This window comes from Scardinius erythrophthalmus (genome assembly GCF_964197995.2).
Source record: "Scardinius erythrophthalmus genome assembly, chromosome: 14".
Taxonomy (NCBI): Eukaryota; Metazoa; Chordata; class Actinopteri; order Cypriniformes; family Leuciscidae; genus Scardinius; species Scardinius erythrophthalmus.
In genome coordinates this window covers 12,182,849-12,203,453 of record NC_138234.1, presented here as the reverse complement: position 1 = coordinate 12,203,453, position 20,605 = coordinate 12,182,849, and the positions used below count along the sequence as shown (strand labels likewise).

The 20,605-nt window shown below is 39.1% G+C and overlaps 2 protein-coding genes across 2 annotated transcripts in view; both read left to right on the top strand.

Annotated features, from left to right (window-relative positions):
• The first annotated feature begins 10,377 nt into the window (after positions 1-10,377).
• LOC308702402 (uncharacterized protein) overlaps positions 10,378-20,605 on the top strand; it is a 32,253-nt gene continuing 22,025 nt past the window's right edge. Inside the window, exon 1 of the mRNA XM_081385222.1 lies at positions 10,378-10,477. Within this exon, the coding sequence (XP_081241348.1) occupies positions 10,426-10,477 (52 nt within the window). The 5' untranslated portion in view covers positions 10,378-10,425. The remainder of the gene's footprint in view (positions 10,478-20,605) is intronic.
• Positions 11,348-14,232, top strand: LOC308701566 (uncharacterized protein; the record flags this gene model as incomplete). Its single annotated transcript, XM_081383922.1, has 4 exons — positions 11,348-11,401; positions 11,548-11,866; positions 12,270-12,394; positions 13,764-14,232. The coding sequence occupies 4 exons, from the start codon at positions 11,348-11,350 to the stop codon at positions 13,779-13,781; spliced, it is 516 nt and encodes a 171-aa protein (XP_081240048.1). The 3' UTR covers positions 13,782-14,232.

Genomic DNA, 20,605 nt, shown 5'->3' with positions numbered 1-20,605 from the left:
GACAAAAGAATAAAAAAAAAAATTGTATGTCATAATATCAACATTTTAAGTCATAATTTGAACTTTTTACCGTGTATATGTGATATTTTAGACTTTTTAATCTCACAATTTTAATTTAGTATGTCATAATATCGTATTTTTGTCATAATTATGAGAAACATATAATTATAAAATATAATCATTTACCAGAGCATGATTTTTTTATTTCTTATCTGGTAGAAACAGGCTTCAATATTATACAGACAAAATCAAAAGCGCACACTGATCTACATCTGAAATTATACAAATACTCAACAAATTAACAATAAATTGTCTCACCGATTTCTGTGTGTTTCTTTTGTCGAATGTCGTCTCGGTGTAAGTGATCTCGACTTCACAAGTCTCTTCTGTTTGAAGTTATAGACGCATTTTAATACAACAAAACTCAATCTTAACTAGATCTGATTCTTCACAATATTTATGTTATTATAATGAATTTCAAAGTTAATACCGAATTAACACTAAAAAGTGTATTAAAAAAACGGCATTAACAAATTTAATTTTCCATTCGGTCTATAACTTTTTCCACACACAACAATTCCTAAAAGAGTGTTTATCATTACATTTAGAGAGACACATTAATGGGATGTTTAACAAAGAAAAGTATTTTACATTCTTTGTGTTTAATCAGCATTTAGATTCAACAAGCACAACCAAAGTTATCATTCATATACACAGATTTTAGAGCACCAGCTCATCCTTACAGATTATATTCATACAAATTAACTTTTCTGTTTTTGCATTTCCAGTGTTGATTCATTTTGAGAAACCTTTTTTTTGTGTGTGTGCGAGATGAGTAAAGAGCGACGCACAGTGTCTTTATAAACAGTTGGCTAAAATATTTAGACCATATTTTCAAATAATTATTTCTTATTTAACTTGTTTAAAAGGAGAAGAGAATACTTGCCATCTTTATCAGTTTTTCTGTGTTTCTTGCAGATCCAGAAGATCCAAAATCCAGCAACAATCATCAGAGATCCAGCAGAGATCAACACTATCAGAGACACTGAGACTGGAGGAACTGAAGGAGAGAGTGTCCCCGGTGCTGTAATGATAAAGAAAGAAGTGAACGCATCAGTCTGATCTCCAACAGAAGACAGAGATCAGGTCAGTAAACACACACATATATGATCAGTGCTGTGGTACCTGCACATGTGTGACAGAGTGTGTTGATGTCCAGATGTGTGGTCTGGTTGCTGATGGGATTGTTCAGCACACAGCTGTAGGTGTTTTTATCCTGATATTCCACCTCCAGAGGTAGAGAGAGACTGATGCTGAGATCACACACACTGATGCTGGACAATACACGGATTCCTGCGTACCAGGAGAGAGTCGCATCACACACATTCAACACTGATGAACACACCAATGAACAATTTGATGATGACAATGACGAACAGTCTCTGGTAATGCTAGGAGTGGGCAGATGAGCTGGAAAACACGAGAGAATCAAGATAAATATGAACTATCAGTCTATTTTAGGTGTTGTGAATTGTGAATCAGTGTAATAAATTCCGTGTTGAGTGTGTGTTTAGTGTGTTGATGGTCACTTGTGTCTGTCATCTATAAAATTATGTAACATCTGAATATGTAAATAGAATATGTGAATGTTTGGACAAATGATCTCGACTCACCATAGACAGAAACACTGAATGATTTTGATGTCAGTTTCTCTCCATGTATCTCTAGTTGATAAACTCCAGTATGTTCAGTTCTGGTGTTTGTGATGGTCAGAGATCCAATTTGATCGTCCAGCTTCAGTCTGTCTCTGAATCTCCCATCAGTGTCGTAATATGTAGATAAAGTTTGATCGTTTTTTTTTATTTTAGCTATCAGAGAGTTTTCAGCTCCATATTTCCACCGTATGTAATCATCTTCATGTATTTCAGTAAGATCAGTGTTTAAAGTAACAGAATCTCCCTCCATCACTGACACTGAATCTCCAAACACACCTGGAGAACAAACAGATTTACACAGATTACGGCCACTGATGGTTTACAAAGCCTGAAATCAGCTGAAGTTTACATGTAAAGTTGAGAATATCCAAAATAAGCACAAACACAAAACAAAATGTAAAATATCATATATAAACCTTATTGATGCAGCACATCCTTACACTTTAATTTATTTTAAAGTTTAGAGAACAATCAGTGTTTAAAGTTTCAAAATGTATTGACAATAAATGTATAGGTACACTTAATTTTGCTGCATATTTTAATAAAATGTTTAAATAAATGAGAGATTTAGATCACTGGATAGTCTGCACTGTAAATTTGCTGCACATTTTGACTAGCGAATTTCCATGACATTTGTAAATTAATAGCCGCAGAAATATTTTTAAAAAGACAAAAAAATGGGCTGATATTTGAAAGCTCAATGGAAAGTTCACACTTTCTGAACATTTACATTCACTGTAGAGATTTCCATTATATCCATTACCATTTCAGACCTGAATATGTCACAGTAAACCTAATCCTAATCCCAAAAGAGACTGCATTCAAAGTTTGTAGATCTTGTATTATGTTCATACAATTTTCATAATTCCTTTGGTACATAAAAGCAGATGAAAATAATTCCAATTTACACTGAAACAGAAAAAAAACAAGCCGTAAAAATGCTTTTATGACTTACCAGTCAGACTCCAACAGCAAAAAAAGAGCAAAACTAACACGTGAAACATGTTCTTCAGTGGTTCAGTGTGTGATCTAACAGCAGAACTGTTCAAGTGTTGTGTGAATCCTCCTATGCAGCGTTTCGCCCTCCTAGTTCACACACTACATTTGCATAGGATATAAGGTTATAGTTCTTCGGGCCCTTAAGATTTTAACTGTTCTTGATGGATAAAAAATATTCTTTATTCTTATCAAAAGGTTTAGGGTTCATATTAGAAGTAGTACCGCCTCAGTGACTGCTTTTCTTCTGAGAGCGTAGTTACCTGGCTGTTTCAAATGGCTAAAAGAAGAAGAATATTAAGTGAATTGTGGATGACCTGCATGTCATGATGAAATGGAACATGACTCTTGACTCATGAAACTTTTTTTTTTAAATACTGAAAGGAAAAACCAGAGTACAAAAGTTAAAAGCGTGTATGATCTCACAGTACTGGCTTTACTGGGGTTTATCTTCTGAGTCAAACTGAAACCTGCTGCGGTTATTGTTCTAAATGTGGTTTGATCCGTTGGGTGGACAAACATGTGTCGGTGACACTGGGCATTCAGTGCATGAGTGTTTAGTTTGTAGGTGAAGAGTTTCTTCCTGTGCTTCTACTATAATCAGCTTTTTTGGCACTTTAATCTACTGGGGAAAAAAACATGAGAAACTGTTTGACACTGAGGGAGAAAAACAATAGTAAAAAATGTATTAGTCACACTTTAGGGTCCAATTTTCACTAACTGCATACCATCCTCAATAACACATGAAATATGCCTAAGATCATAGAGACAGTGGATGATTGGAAGCTTTGTCTGATACGTTGACATTATTTTTTTTAATCTGACTACATTATCCAGATTACATGTTATCAGTTTCTGCCTGCAGCTCGGCATATTATTATAAACATCAGAGACGTGACTGAGAACAGCAGTAACTATAGCGCACCCTATCGTGTGAAAGTAAGATATTCTTAGAGAGATGTGATTTTCTGCTTTGGACACTAGAGAGCGATGATGAGCTGAATTTGCCATTTTTCTCTTTACACAGAGTACAGAGAACATTGAAGGTGGGATCAATATTTAATAAAGTTAATACATTTCCATGCAGGTTAAGCTAAAATTAGAATATACATTTGAGGTTCTGTATGTTCTATATTTTGACTGGCCTACTATTTGTGAACCACTAAATTAAAGTAGAGCAAAGTGACAAAAAAAACAATGTGGCACAAAGAAAGAGAATAGACGAAAGTAAAAGATCCTGGCAGAGAATAAATATGAATTAAAGGTGTAAGTCAGGGCCCATATGAGCTCTCCAGTTAATTCTGTTTTGAACATCATTTTTTGCTTACATTTGCACACACAGGCTCCTCTGATTTCTGTAAAGAAAATCAGCAGGAACTTGCTGATGCAAGAGTTTAATAACCTAATATATATCAGGGTTCAACATTAACACTTGTCTGGGACAAGTGGATTTTTTGAAGGGGCAAATGAAAGTATTTTACATGCCCAATCGGACAAGTATCCTGATTAAAACGTCAATATCTAAAATATATATATTTTTTTAAAAAGAGTGATAGTGACATCTGGTGGTCAGACTTGTTTTCTCCACCATGTCTAACAAATCACCGCTGAGCAGAGAAAGCATGTGACCAAACAAAGCTTCAGAAGTCTGTGACACAGGAGTGGAATCAATCTGGGATCAATACATTTTCTTTCTTTCAGTGGCCGGACAAGCACAGAAAATTCACCCTCCTTCTGCCTCAACTGGTTCACGGGTCATGCGTACCATTTTAGCTTTATTAATTTCAGTAAAAGTAACTGTTTTTCAAAATCAATTGGCTCCAACTCCAACGTGATCCACTCAGTTTCAGCCGCCAAAACTCAAAGTAGCCTAAACTCAATACAGCGTCGAAGAAACTCCACATGTGGAACATAGAAACCCCAGTGACAACTAGTGTTTAGGTGGTGTAATTGCAGAGCAACGCAGACAGAAAGCAGAAGTATAAATGCGATGTATGATGTACATTATGGTGTACACTTGATTCAGAAGTATAAACTGGCCTTTATAACCCGCTATGATTAAGACTCAACTCTCTTTTTTCCTGCAAACACACTTTATAACCCTAACCCAAGCTGTCTGGGTGTAGTGAAGGCTACATTCAAGATGATAAGGGCTGGTTACAGGTGTGTATAGCAGTGTACCAGGTGTGTCGGTTCGAAGACGACAGAGAGGAAAGTAATACATTTTTCTGATTTATTATCAGTTATGCAAATATCATCATCAGAGGGAGGAGTCAGTCTGTACAATTAACAAGTAGAAGAAGTTTGAGAACTGCAGTGGACTCTGGAGGGCTTAGGTGTTAGAGTCAGTGAGGCTTCCTTTGCAGCATCCAGAGGGAATGATTCTCCTTAGCTTAGCTTGAGCCTGGAGCGAGCGCAGATCAGCATGTGAGGATTAATGGGACACATTAACAGGTGAAGCATTTTAGCAAAGAAACCTGAGGTACAGTCAATGAGTCCTGTCTTAATCAGAGAGTGGTTCATAAGGGGTTTGGTTCAAATATTTTGACGCTTGCATAATTTTTTTGATCTCCTCAACATGCTTTTCTACATTTCCTGCAGAAGATCCTGACAGCAGTAACAATCAACAGAAAACCACAATCACCAGCAGCAGCATCAGAGATTGAAGAAGAGTAAACAAGAGACAGTCATTAATATGAGTGAATGTGTCAGTCTGATCTACAACAGAAGACAGAGATCAGGTCAGTAAACACACACATATATCATCAGTGCTGTGGTACCTGCACATGTGTGACAGAGTGTGTTGATGTCCAGATGTGTGGTCTGGTTGCTGATGGGATTGTTCAGCACACAGCTGTAGGTGTTTTTATCCTGATATTCCACCTCCAGAGGTAGAGAGAGACTGATGCTGAGATCACACACACTGATAGAAATATACAGAAATTGAATAAAGTTGTCAAATAGTCTGCACTGCATAAATTATAAATAACTATCATCATTATGCCACAAATGCTGCTGATTGAGCTTTAGTTGTACTGAATATTCAAGAATATTTGAAGGAGAGGACAAATAATCTTTACTCACCATAGACAGAAACACTGAACATTTTTGATGTCAGTTTCAGTCCATTTATCTCTAGTTGATAAACTCCAGTATGTTCAGTTGTGGTGTTTGTGATGGTCAGAGATCCAGTTTGATCGTCCAGCTTCAGTCTGTCTCTGAATCTCCCATCAGGAACATCATCATATGTGGAGAAGATTTGCTTCTTTTTTTTTTTAGCTATTTGAGACTTTTCAGGTCCATATTTTCCACAGTATGTCATTGCCTTCAAATATTTCGGTATCATCAGTGTATAGAGTAACAGAATCTCCCTCCATCACTGACACTGAATCAGCAAACACACACCTGGAGAACAAACAGATTAAAGCTTCTGAGAGCTTTATCTTCGATCCAGAGCACAATGTAAGAAGCTACAAAGATGATTACATTATGAAAAGTTGTAATCACCTTGATTGTTAACATATGTGAAGAATGTAACTGAAATTAAGCCAAAATTTTTATTTACGACTTACCAGTCGGACACCACCAGCACAGACATAACAAAGCAAACACATGAAACATTTCCTGAAAAGTCTGATCTGATGAAACGATCTGCCGAAAGCACTTGAGCTGGTGTGTGAATCCTCCCACGACAGAGTTTTATCCACGTAGACTCTTCACAATGATTTATATTTAAATATAAATTCTTGTCTGGCTCTTATTAAGACTTAATAGTCTAAAAAATGTTTCATTCCATTATTTAACACAGAACGTTTTTCAAAAGTATGGTAAAAAAGGTTAATACTATCACTCATCTCACGTTGTTGCTCTTGCAGCTCATCTTCTGCAACTGCAGCTTCTGTCTGAATCAACCTGTGGTTCTCTTCAGATGTGGTTTGAGCTCAACGAACATCTTGTGTTGTAGGTGAAGAGTTTCTTTTCGTCTTTTTATGAACCTCAAAACAGCTTTACAGTCCAAAAAATATTGTATGCATTAAAAAAAGTCTAATCTGAGTCAAAAAGTTAAATTCACCAGACCTGAACATTTTCCTGACTGATAGCTGTAAGCCGTTACAGACGAGAGAGACAATGTTGGTCTTCTGTGCTGTCTTTTAATGAAACTGCATTCAAATCCAAAGTATTAATAAATATTTTGAAGAAATGCATGCTTATAATGACAATGAAAGAATTAATAACAACAAACATAAACCTACACAAATGTTTGGTCCAAACTCTTGCACAACTATCCCTGGCTGTCATTTCTTCTTCTAAATCAGTTGTCACTGTTCACTGAAGTACCTCTCTGTTCTAGGTCCAATATTTCTGGTCTTCATCTTTCCTATTATCACTGTAAAGTTGCTTCGAAACGTTGTATAAAGTGTTCTTCTAGACTACTTCTTGGTTGAATACGTTTTAGCATACCTGGTAAAGTGGTCGACTACAACCAGTATGTACTGAAAGACACCTTTACTCCATTCTAAGTAAATATAGTCTATCTATAGAAACGAGTTCAAGGGGTAAAGCAGTTGTTATTCTTCTCATTGGAGCCCTTTCATGCTTTTGTCTTTGACTAACAGGACCACAACAGACCAACAACAAACTCTTGACTCCTCTGTCATTTACCAGGGGCCCGTTCTTCGTACGTCGCTAACTCAGTTAGCTGGATTTGATTGTTGGGGATTTGGCATGATCTTGGATTGTTTGGTTCTTCGACGCTCATCCTGGACTTGCTGTCATAGCAACAGGTGCGCAATCTTAAACCTGCTCGGGAGCAGGCTTATTTCATGTTAACAGGATTAGACTGTGCATGGCTTCATAAGCGGAGCTGATACGGGAAGTCCAGCGCAGCGCGATAGTGCACTTTCTGAGATATATATTTTTTTCTCGTGACTCGTGAGATTGTCGTTTACATTATTAATTTGTTGGAAACGCACATTTATTTTCGACTTGTCGGAGTCGGGCTTTAACTACAGCACAAACTGTTTGCATTGCCCTAAGATTATTTGCGAGTGGCTCTTTCCTTTACACTACTGGAGATGCTGAGATGCTAAAATCTTCCATATCACAAATGTGAAAGCAAAATGGCCAGGATCTGTGCATGACTTAAGCATTTTCAGAGATTCGCATTATTTGAAAGTGGTAAGAAAAGTTCCACAATTAAATATCAAGCTCACTGTATTACATACACTTATGCTGATCCTAACAGAACTGCATTTTTTCATAGGTGATTATGACATGTTCCTGCAGACAGGTGTTTTATGACCCCATTCCCTGACCCAAACCAGTTACAATGCAGCTCTAGCCAGGACAAGGGCACACAATGAAATGAACTTTGGCTAACTAAAGGGAAGATGTCAGTGTCTGAAAACTCTTGAGGGTTGCACACCTGACAGGGCCTGTGACATTGTTGCATGTGCCATATCTCACAACATTGCCAAAAAAACACACTTTTCATTAAATGTTTAATAAAATACAAATATGCTTAGTTCCTTGAGTTTTATTTCAGTTGTTCTTTGTAAAGAAAAGCCAGTGGTCAAGTGCCTGCAACAAGAGATAGACACATGCCTCATGCAACAAATAAAAAGGAAAAGTTGGCTATCCACTGCCCACCTGTAGGCCTCTGTCTCCTCTGTCTCTGACTCTTCTGTAGGCCTTTCTGTAGATGTGGAATCCTGCAACTTATATTGCAGCCATAAAGCATACAAGTATAAATTAAGTAAAGTTATTTATGCACTTGCAGCTAGTTCCTCCATATGACAGTTATCTGAGAGGGTTTATTCACTGCCCAGTGCAATGGAAACAAATGGACATTACAAAGTCTTATACTTTATTTATTTTGGAAAGTTAGAAAATGTCCACTTACTGCACATGTTTCAGCCACCACTTTCTTGGGAACAGATACAAGTGTTAATATTTTTACATTAACATAAGTTTATCAGGTTTCACTTTCACAAGTCAAAGCAATTCATCATTACTCAAGATTTAACAGTTGAAATGACTATACAGCCTTAATTTAATGCAGCAAAAATTATTTTACAGTGTAGGCTATTAAGATCTTTTCTTTTCTTTTCTCAGCCTTTTTCTTGGTTGCTTTTATAAACAGACAACCATTTATTTAATAGTGCCTTTTATAAAAGAGACTATATAACAAAAAATTACCATTATGTAGAATATTTTTGTACTTCACTTTTATGTGTTCCCATGTTCTAGTATGGTGACTGACATTACAATGAACAAAGTAATTATGCAATTATTAAAATACAAAAATTTAGGCTAATAAGTGATAAAAACATCTAACATGGCCACTTCTAACGGATTTAAATTGTCTGCTACTTTTTGCCAGCCCTCTCTCCTGGCTTTTGCAGACTTTGAGGTGTTCCCTAGCGTTTAAATTAAACATTAAAATTCCGAATAAACTTCGACTATTAGTTCTTGCTCTGCTGAGGAGAAAAACTGAGCGCGCTCTTTGGCCACGCTGAGCAGCCAATAGCAGCGTTGCTGATCAATGTTTCTACCATCGATACATATCCCCTTTTAACCAGCGCATGAACGCGCAATTATCTCAGATAACTCAATCCAGCGATACTAATCATATCCGGCAAGTGTGTTCGAAGAACCGAGTTAGCCAGATCATGATTCGCACGATGATATCATCTTGGATGTGTCATTTGATCTCGGATGTAATAAGCAACGTACGAAGAACGGGCCCCTGGACCTGTAACATTTCTATTTATTTATTTAGAAGTGATGATATCATATTATCATAACCCTGGTGTAAAAAAATGAAAAATCTTTATTGCAGCCAGAATGTGAAGTTACAAACTTTACTGGTGTTAATAGGATTAGAAAAGATTGTAAATTATATTTTTTGCATTGCCTTTGCCTTCCTGAGCCACAGGGTCAAAGGTCATTAGGCTCAATCAACAGCCTTTGCTTTCTGGATTTACTGCCAAGTTAATATAGCAAAAAGTACAGCATTATAAATTTGTAAAACATAAAAAAAATAAAATAAATTTGATTAGATTTGTGATGTTGATAACATCATCACAGTCTGAGAGGCGTCCATAATGTTTAAATTCAACAATTATTATTGTTCTCCTCGGTTGGATATTAAATGTTTTACTTCATCACCTGGTTTCACAGTCAAGGCTTAAGCTAGTCCCAGACTAAACTGCATTGAAATATCTTAAAATATATCTGTGCCATTGTTTTGTCTCGAGGTGCAGTATTTTTTTAATTACTGAAAGCTGTTTAGATGTCCTAGTTTAACTATAAGGCCTAATCCTGGCTTATTCAAAGACCTGTCTGTGAAACTGGGCCTAAATGTGATGTATGAATAGTATTTCCACAAGAATGTGCTCACATTACAGTTACGTGATATGTAGTCTAAAGATCAAGTGTTTTTGTTTTTGGCCTTGTTGTGTTATTAAAATAATAAACTAATTTAAAACTCGACTAGTTTTAAAATTATTTAAGGTAATAAACTCCAGACGGGTTAGGAATAAGCAATGTAATATACGCTAGTCAATATTGCCATAGGCTACAATTATAAATCTCGTTTGTTGACGAGCTTTATCGAATGACGTCAGGGGATGAAGGGATTCTGTAGGCATCCGGACAGTTTCACTTCAACATTCGGCCATGCATTCGTTTTCTGAGGAGAAAATTGGTCAAAATGAAGCGCTTATTTAACATGCTCGCAGTTATTTTGCTTTTACATTACCACAGTAAGACCTTTTTTTGTTAACGTCGATATCTGTGACCTATAGGCCGCATCTTTGGCACTAGTGATTGCTAGACAAGTTAGGCCTATTGTTGACCGGAAATAGCTAGGCTAAAAAGAGAAACTAACTCGTAGAAATCAATGGTCGGTGAAACGTTAAATAAATGAGATCAGATCAGCTGCGCGATGTGTCGTTTCAAACAATAAACCTCAGTAAAATTTGACATTTTGTGTAAATCTGTACATTTTGTGTAGGCCTAACTTACATATGTAGTGCTAATGCGAGTCGCTTTGGTTAAAAGCTGCCATATTCATAAAATTTAGGCATCATTCATTGTTGCCTTACACACGTTATTTACGTGGGTTGTTTAGGACTTAAATATTTTATATGTTATGTTAATGTGGTGGAAAATAATTCTGTTAACACTTTACAATAAGGTTCATTAGTTAGCATTAGCTAATGTATTAGCCTAACATACGAACTAACCATGAGCAATCCATTTGTTACTGTATTTGTTAACGTTAGTAAATAAAAATACAGCTGTTCATTGTTAGTTCATGTTAATTCAAAGTGCATTAACTATTATTAACAAGATTTGAATGAAGTATTAGTAAATGTTGAAATTAACATTAACAAAGATTAATAAATGATGTAGGCCTATGTGTGCAGTTCATTATTAGTCCATGTTAACTAATGTAGAAGTAATCTTAACTAATAAACCTTATTGTAAAGTGTAGTAGTCTTAATTATCTTTACTATTTTTTGGGGTACTAGTCATCTATTTAATATTTATATTGAGTCTATGAAAATATTTGATTAATTGCATTTTAAATATACTGTAGGCTATGTGTAGGAGGGAAAGGGTGTGAGAATATGAATCAGGATGTGGATTGTGGGTTGTGTGAGAAGATCATTCATAAGACTCCTGTGTGTTTGTCTGATGAGTGAAAGTGTGAGTCAGTGTTTTTCTGATGTTTGTTTGCATGTTTAAAATGATGAATCCAGACATATTTTTCTACTCACATTCATGATCTGTTGGAAAAAATCACTACACTATTGTTTGTTTTGCTCAGGTGTGTCTAGTGTTGGAGGGAGATTCAGTCACTCTAAACACTGGTGTTCAAACAAACCAACAAGAAGATATAAAATGGTATTTTAATGACACTCACATCGCTCAAATTAATGAAGATCTCAATAAGACCTGTACAGATGTTCAGTGTAATAAAGGCACTGAGAGATTCAGAGACAGACTGAAGCTGGATCATCAGACTGGATCTCTGACCATCACAAACATCAGAAACACAGACTCTGGAGAATATAAACTACAGATCAACGTCAACAGCAGCAGCTTCAGCATCACTAGAGTGAAGAGATTCAGTGTTTCTGTCATTGGTGAGTATAATTGAGGTATTCAGTGTATTTTCCTTTGAGGAATCTGAAATTCATTTAAATATTTTAAAGCAACCCAATAAGTGTTAAGTTGTGGACTGTTTAAAAAAGGAAGTTTTGAGTCAGTGACACTTTGACTAATGTTATTAACGTGCAAAATGCATAATATCAGCCAGATTTCCTGTGTATGCTGCTTCCAGTTTAGCTCAAAGTGCTGATGCTTTTGAACTGACTGAATTAAACTGAGTGCTGATGAACAAAAGTCGCATTTATCAGTTAAAACAATGTCATACACCTGATGACAAAGGTAGATCGGTGTAATTATCAGTCAAAGATATTGGTAAATACTGGATGGATTATCATTCACTCTGTCGTAATAATGTCTGTTTCTCTTTATCTGTTCCAGGTTCAGGTTTGTCTTCAGGAGCTGTAGCAGGAATAGTTGTTGCTGTTCTTCTGGTGTTTGCAGCTGTATCTGCTGCTGTGATTTACTATCGTCACCGCATGAGCCATGCAGCAGTGCCACAGAGAGTAAGTATTACAGATATGAGATTTACTGTGCACAAAAACTTTTTAAAGAACAGTGGTATGAATACATATAACAAACATAGCGATACACAAATACATACACTGCTGTTCAAAAGTTTGGCGTTTCTAATGTTCTAACGTGTGCATTTCTCAGCGCGTACATGTGAAGCTCACATGCACTAAAAGCCTGTCTACGAGCGCCTGGATACTGGACTAAGTTATCTTTCGAGTCTTATTGTGCTAATACTGTCAAATACACACAAGGTTTATATAAACAAAGTCGGTTATGTCTAAAGTGAAAGCAAACTAGAGGAAATTGAGAGAAAATCTGCTTGTCAAATGTGTGTATTAGACGCGTCGCGCGCAGCTCTTAAAGAGACAATAGTAATAGTAAACATGCTGCCGCTTGTCCTTAAAGGGATAGTTCACTAATAATTTATAAATTATTACTAATAATAATATAAAAAATATAGTAAGTAATAATATAATAAAGGTATTAATATATAATTGTGTGAAATGTATTATGAAAATTTGCTAGCAATTTCGACAAGCAAATACCAAGAAATAGGTTGCAGCAGTTTGTCTTTCGACCACACTTGCAAAATCCGCGATGGGACTGAGCTCGAACAGCTTCAGCATCAGCGACTTTTTATAGTATGAAATCGCTGTCAATCAAAAGGAGATGCAGTCTTTCGACAGACCCTCCAATCATCACGCAGAAGCCCGGAGTCCAGGCCAGCCCACTCCCCGTTCACCCCCAGAGACGCTGAGCATCCGTGGGCGGGACATAATCACAGCATTTATCCAATGACCGTCTAGTTTCGAAGCGCTGAAAAAACTGTTCAAAGCAGGCCTATTGAAGTCAATGGACGCTGGGCTTCAACAGGGAAATGCACTGTGACGCTACGGGAATGTATGAGAAGGAGATCGAGTCAGCCGACCTGCTGTAACTGATTCTGAACGAACTCGTCTTTGAGATGAACGTTTTCGAATGCATTTTTAGTAGTATACAATAGTAAATTTTTGACCAATCATTTTTTGACAGTATGGGGGAAGCCGAGCTTCCTTTGCAGTCTTAAAGAAATCTCCACAGATATATATATAACAGATCTTACATCACAGACACTGTAGTTTATTGCTTTGTTCACATGCCTCCTGCAGCAGATCTATGGCATCTTCACACAGTTTTTATTTTACAAAATTATCTTTAAAATACAGTATCCTGAAAAAGGGACATTTCTTCTTCTTTTTTTTTACCATTTTTGTGTGTGTGTGTGTGTGTGTGTGTGTGTGTGTGTGTTTGTTTGTGTGTCCGTGAAACATCAATCCTTCTCATTACTTTTATCTTTTGTGAATTTGTATTTTCTTACAGGAGAAGGATGACTTGTGATAGCTTGCCGAAAGACATTCCTTTGATGAAGAAGACGTCCTTGAATCAGACTCAGGCCGAGGCTGCCAGTAAAACAATGTAAAATCATTTATAATGTTGATACTATGATTGAAATGGACACTGAAATAGGGATGGGCAAATGAAGGCTCATGAAGCACTGAGGCTTTCCAGTGAATGTTTCAGGAAAAGATTCGAAGCTTCAAGAGTGTCGAAAACAGCGCCATCTTGTGGCAATCTTTATAGCAGCCATGTTTATGAGCAGCTGAGTGCGCAGCGCCGTTGTTTTATCCATTAAGCACACATAAAAGCCTGACAATGCTAAATGTTTAGTTTTCTGATAATATAATTAACATATTAAAGTGTGCTAATAAAATAAATGTAACAATTATATTAATACTAATTATAAAAGTACCAACAGAGTTGCTTGATGCAAATAAATGTTGGTCTAATTATTTTATGGTTTCTGTGCTGTTTATGTGTCAGAATATGATCATGCAACATAGGCTGTAGGCTTATTTATACATTTAAAAAAAATTTGTAAATGGACTAAAACTTCCAAAAACCTGTTGAGAAGTGGTCTGGGTTCAAACATTGACACGCAAAAGCATTCACATGACTGGAAAGAAAGCGAGGCTTCGTTTTTCATTGATCACGTGTTTCTCTGAAAACGATATGCGCTCCGGCACGGAGCTTCATGAGAAATTGCGCTGCATACTCGATGCAGGCTTTGAAGCTTCAGTGTCAAATGCAACATCACTGAAGAGAATTAGGACATGATGAAGAGAAGCGGATCAGCTGAAACTCTCTTCTCTCTATTGTTGCTGTTACTGCAAAAGTCACTATATTGCTAATGTTGATGGTTTAACCAGTATCACTAACCCTTGAGGCCTGTTGCATGAAACTAGTTGAACAAACTCTGGGTTTTCAAAATATTGGAAATTACTTGATGTATTGTTTGTCTGGGAGAATGTTACAGCATAATTTCTGCATGTATATGTATAGGCTACTTACAATAATAACTAAAAATGTACTGTTTTAAAGTCCCCCTGTAGTCAATAATTGTATATCTTAAAACTCATCTTTCGTCACCAAAATTACATATTTAAAAGCCTCCACTCACTCACTGGTTGACAATCACAGATTGATCTGATTGGTTACAAGGTAGTTTGTGATGTCAGAAACACCAGCGATTTCAAGCTGTGTTTTTGAGACTGTCTTTGCTTCACTTTATGAATTTGCATGTTTTTTTCCTAAAGCACATTAAACACCACATAGACATATAAACAACATTAAAAGGTGGATTTTCACCACAGGGGGACTTTAAGTCTTCATACATTTGGTAGATATTTATTTATCTTCCTCAAAACGTGACCTGGACTGTGAAGCTCCTCCTCTCTCTCTAGGTCGTCCTCAGACGAGCCTTCCATCGTTGCCTCCAGTCATCCCGATTCTCCATGCATCTGGCCAGTTCGTTGGTGCTCTGGGCTCCTGCATCCCTCTTGAGTATGTCCACGTATGTTAGCGTGGGACGTCCTCTTGACCGATGGCCATGTGTTGGTTCCCATAGCACCAGCTTGCTGGCTGGCAGCTCTCGATGCCTTCGGCAATGTCCTGCAAGTCTCATTCTCCTCACAGCAATCTTGTTGCTCACTCTTGGTACTCCCTCATACAGGATTTTGTTGGTTACATGCGCACTCTTGCTGATGTTAAGCACTGCACGCAACATCCTGGTGTAGCACCCGTCCAGGTACTTCTCTAGGGTTGGATTCAGGGTCCAGCATTCACTGCCATAGAGGAGAACGGACTCAACCGTCGCGTAGAAGAAGCTGAGTTTGATTTGGCGGGAAAGGTTGGAGTTCCATACACTGTTCATGCCGTTCAGGGCCCTCCATTCAAGTGCCTTCCTCACTTTTAGATCTTGCTCAGTTGAGTTGACCCATGCGCATCAGCGCATGTATTTGTATTTGTCCCACCCTTCATGTATTTGAAGTCCTCAACTTCTTTCAGCACAGTGTCTCCTGCTGTTATCAGAGGTTGATGTTCTGGTGGAACGTTGTAGGTCATGACCTCAGTTTTCTTCGCATTTACCCTAAGGCCAACCTTGGTGCACTCTAGCTCTACCCTGTGTAGTAGTTCCTGTGCTTGTTCCATGCTGTCGGAGAGCAGACAGATGTCATCCGCATAGTCAAGGTCTGTCAAGACTACTGCCGGGTGTCGACTTGACTTCCTTGGTGTCAGCGTGAAGCCAAGTTCCTGCTCTCGCCCACTGATTGCCTTCTTGAGCGCATAATCAAGGACTATGATGAAGAGGAAGGGGGCTAGTGTATCCCCTTGCATAACTCCAGCCAGGATGTCAAACTCCTCGCTGTTGCCATCTGGGGTCACCACCCTGGCCCTTGTTCCTGAGTACATGGACTCTATTGCCCGGAGTAGGTTCGGAGGAATTCTGTATGCCTTCAGGATCTTCACCATCGTGCCTCGGTGAATCGAATCAAATGCCTTTTTGAAGTCTATGAAACATAGGACTGCAGTCAGGTTGTCCTTCCTCACCTCCTCTATCAATCTCCTGAGTGCCAAGATCTGAGCTGTAGCAGTTCGCTCTTCTCGAAAGCCGTTCTGATTTACTCTCAGGTGAGGGTCGATTGCTTGCCGGACCCTGTTTAGAATCATGCGGTTGTAGATTTTCGCAGTACTACAGGTCAGGCTGATGCCTCGGTAGTTGTCCGGCTTCGAGAGGTCTCCGGTTTTGGGCACTGGCACGATGTTTGATAGAGACCACATATCAGGCAGCCGATTGTGCAGCAGAGCAAGGTTGCAGAACTCTAGAATGATGTCATCAAAATCACAGTTCTTCAGCACCTCTGGGGGTATGCCATCCGGACCAGCGCTTTTTCCCACTCTTACTGTGGCTTTTGCCCTGACGAGCTCACCGAGTGTGAAGGGGCCATCGTTGACGTTCAGGTTTGGGAGGTCTGATGGTATTTCCTCTTCCTCAGCTGCGTCTGCTGTTTCTCCCAGCAGCCTTTTGAAGTGGCTTGACCAGGTCATCACCCTCTCCTCCGGGCTGTGTCCCTTCACCTGTCCCTCCTTGGTCCTCTTCCGCCCCGTCATTTCATTGATGACCCTCCAGGCCTCCCCATACTGCTGTTCCCCTTGCGCCGCCTGCACCCTCCGCACTCTTTCCATCAGTTCTTCCCCTTTGATGGCATCATAGGTTCTGAAAAGAAACTGTTTGGCTTCGTTCAGCTCGCTGCGCCTCTCCGCAGTTGGTTCCCGCTCAAAGTTGAGGCGGGCTTTCTCCACCATCCCACGTGCTGCTATGACCTCTGGGTGTTTTGATCGCAGGGAGGTTCTGACTTTCTCCATCTTAGGCACGCACAGTCTGGTCGCCTCCTTGTTCACATTGACGAATCTCCTGTATTCACCGCTTGCCTCCGCTCCCCTGTCCAGCTGCTGGAATCGTCTCCTCACCTCCTCTGTGTATCTGGTTAGAAGACCAGGGTCACTTGAGAAAGCTTTCCAGTTATACCGGATTTTGGGACTTGGTTTGGGGACCCTGAGGCTCAGGGGAACTCTCATTGAGACCACGCGGTGGTCTGAGCCCACAGAACTAAAAGTGCTGTATGGCTCAGCATTCATGATGGAGTTCCTCCACTTCTTCCTCACTAGGATGTAATCTAGCTGCCGTAGCGTTCCTGAGGCTCGGTCCCGGAAGGTCCACCTCTTTCCTGTTCTCTTCCGGAAGATGGTATTTGCCGCCAGTAACTCGTGCTCCGTGAGGAAGGCAGTGAGGTAGGTGCCGTTGCGGTTGGTAGAGTCGTGGTAGGGGAAGGGTACGTCCTCTGGTCCAAGCCTCGCATTGAAGTCCCCAAGAATTGGCAGGAAGTTGTGCATTGGGACGCCGCGGACCGCTCTTACAAGGTCCTCAAAGAACTTCTCCACCTCGTCAGATGGCGCCACGTTGGTGGGTGAGTACGCGACTATGACTGTTGTTACTGGGTTACCCGAGAACTCTGCGCACATAATCCTGTCGGTGTGGTGGTAAACCCGACGTAGAGCCTTACGTGCCCGTGGGCCCAACATTAACCCTACACCGCCTGTTGCGGCTTGGGCATTGTTCCTCCACGCTGATGCGGAAGTAAACGTGCATCTCTCCACTCCGCGGTACAGAGTGTGTATGAATGGCAAGTTCTCCCCTTTGGCACAACCTCAAGCCCTTGCTGTGCCATTTACATCCTCCAGAGGGTCATCAAAGATGCTCAGGCAGAAGAGTGCATTCACCATTCCATACACAATAACTTCTACGTGGAGAACTGTTTACAATAGTCTCCCCAGAGGACGCCAGAGATCTCCTCTACAGCCTGTGCATTACCCTCTCCTCTGGTGGCTTCGAAAGCCTTCGACTCGTTCATGACTGTTTCAGGAAGCACGGAAGTGAGGGGGGTGGGGGGATGGGATGAGGAGGAGACAATACTTCGAACGTCAACAAGAAGTGACGTCACCCAACATCGCTTAGGGCACCTTTAACCGTTTTGAATTTTATTTCTACAATAACTTTGTTGAAAAAATAAATAAAATCCTGCTGGTACCTGACTTTTCCTAAAAGTGTCTGTATTTTCATTTGTTATTTAAAATGTTTTTAATATAAATTACACATAAGGCAAAAAAAAAAAAAATTAACATATTTACCTATTTCGGCCATATTGACCGCACTGAATTTCGCGGTATTATTATACCAATATACACAACAGTAAAATGTGATGAAAAATACACAAAACATATTCCACAACAAATCATTTAAATGTAATGATATTCAGAACAGAACAAGAATGAAAAAATAACTAAACAAGCCAAAATGAAATACTTTATAAGCGAAAGTGAAAATAAGCGATCGAACAGTGGAAACATGAAAACATAGGCTACTCCGTCATTTTGTTCAGGATATCTACGGATATTATTTATTTATAAATGTATAATTAAACTTGTTTAAATGTACAGTTTGGTGTTGTTTTGTTTTTAAAAGATATCCTATTACAATAAATGCATTAATCTCTCAATTGGGTAATTATCATTAAAGATATAGAGTTTGGAATCTAGCGGTCAAAATGACCGCTTACGGCAGTTCTAGTAGTTATGGAATTCTGGCACTTCTAGTGTCAAGGATGGATCAAAGTCTGAGGCCCCGTTTACAAGTACACATGGTTATTATGACAATCTGAGACATTTCCCTTCATTTGTGCCCTTCGTTTACACGCAAACGGAGAATTCGCCTCTGTAAACGATTCTTTCTAATAACTCCGGAGTGGAGATTTTGGAAAACTTTGTTTGAACTTTTGCATGTAAACTGAGAAAAACAGAGTTTTAGGCAGTCGACGTGTGACAGAACTTGCACCTGCATCAAAAAAGTGACCTAAAATTTGTTGCTGTTGTTGATTTTCGGGGTTCTGATTGGCTAACGTGGGCTTGAGCTTCTCGTTACACTGCCACCTACAGGTTTGGCATGCTCTTGACGGCATATATACCAGGGGGGCAGGGATTTGTATTATTTTGAAGGTACCCCCGGGCGCCGCCATTGGCTAGCGGAACCCCACCTGCTGTTAGCATCCCATTGACTCCCATTCATTTTGGCGTCACTTTGACAGCGAATAACTTTACATCTGAGGCATTTAAAGACTCCATTTGTCCATTATTTATTTCTAAAGAAACACGAAAATGTATAAAAGGCTCCATTACCTTGTAGCTTACGTTATGGCCCTGTAGAAGCAGTTTTTGTAAAAGTAGGCTAACGATTGCGTTACAGCCACGCGACTCTCTGTCGCACAGTAGGAAATTACCGTATGGACAGGAGGAGAAGCTCGCAGGCAATCGGGAGGACGTCGAGGCAAAATGACAAAATAATTAATCAGAACACCTACAAAAAGTTTCTCCTGCTCCAAGATCATGGACAGCTCCTACTCACGCTCTCCGTCTCTGCGAGTTTCGGAAGGTAATGATTCAGATTTCTCTTGGCACAGCTACTAGAAGACAGACGGTTTGCTCACGTCACATCTACGTCGTCGAGCTCAGTTTGTGTCTGCGCAGTACGCTGGACCCCCAGGAAGTAAGAGTTTCGAATTGGCTTCACTTTGTCTCCGTTGAATCCAATGGGGTCGCTGTGTCCATTTCTTTTACTGTCTATGATATATACACGGGTTTGTGTAAACTAACACGAAAACTGACGTGTGCACGTTTGTCTACCTTCATGGTACAGGCCCCAGGCCCGTAGTTGATGTGATGTGATGTAACTTTGTAAAGAAAACACTATCGCCTAGACTGAAGACGTAATGAATTTGTTTTTGTTTTCAGAGATGATAACGGTGTCAAAACTTGTACTCTAAATCCCTTTTTTCAAAATCTTGCATTTTCAGTTCCCCAAAACCCCGCCCAAAATACATAAAAAGTTTTCTATTTTAGTTGAAAATGGTGATGTGTAAATTGCTCCTAAAGCAATAATTACGAAAAAACCCAAACCTTGGGGAGTAAAAGTGTGGTTGAGAAGAGGTACTGTCTTCTTTAATTGTGTACAGAAATGAAGTGTATTCTTGTTGTAAGAAAATACATTTTGAGCCAGTATAGGCAAAACGGGTCCACATTGGTTTCTCCAGATCCTGAACAATATAAAAATGTTCGAGTGTTAGTTTGTCTCTCATGCGGGGATGTTTCTCTTTTCTTAAACTGAACACCGGTTTCGTCTTGCACGTGAATGTGTCAATCTTTTGATCACAAAAGAAGATATTTTGATGAATGTCAGAAGTTTGGATAACCATATGTTGATGTTTCTTGTT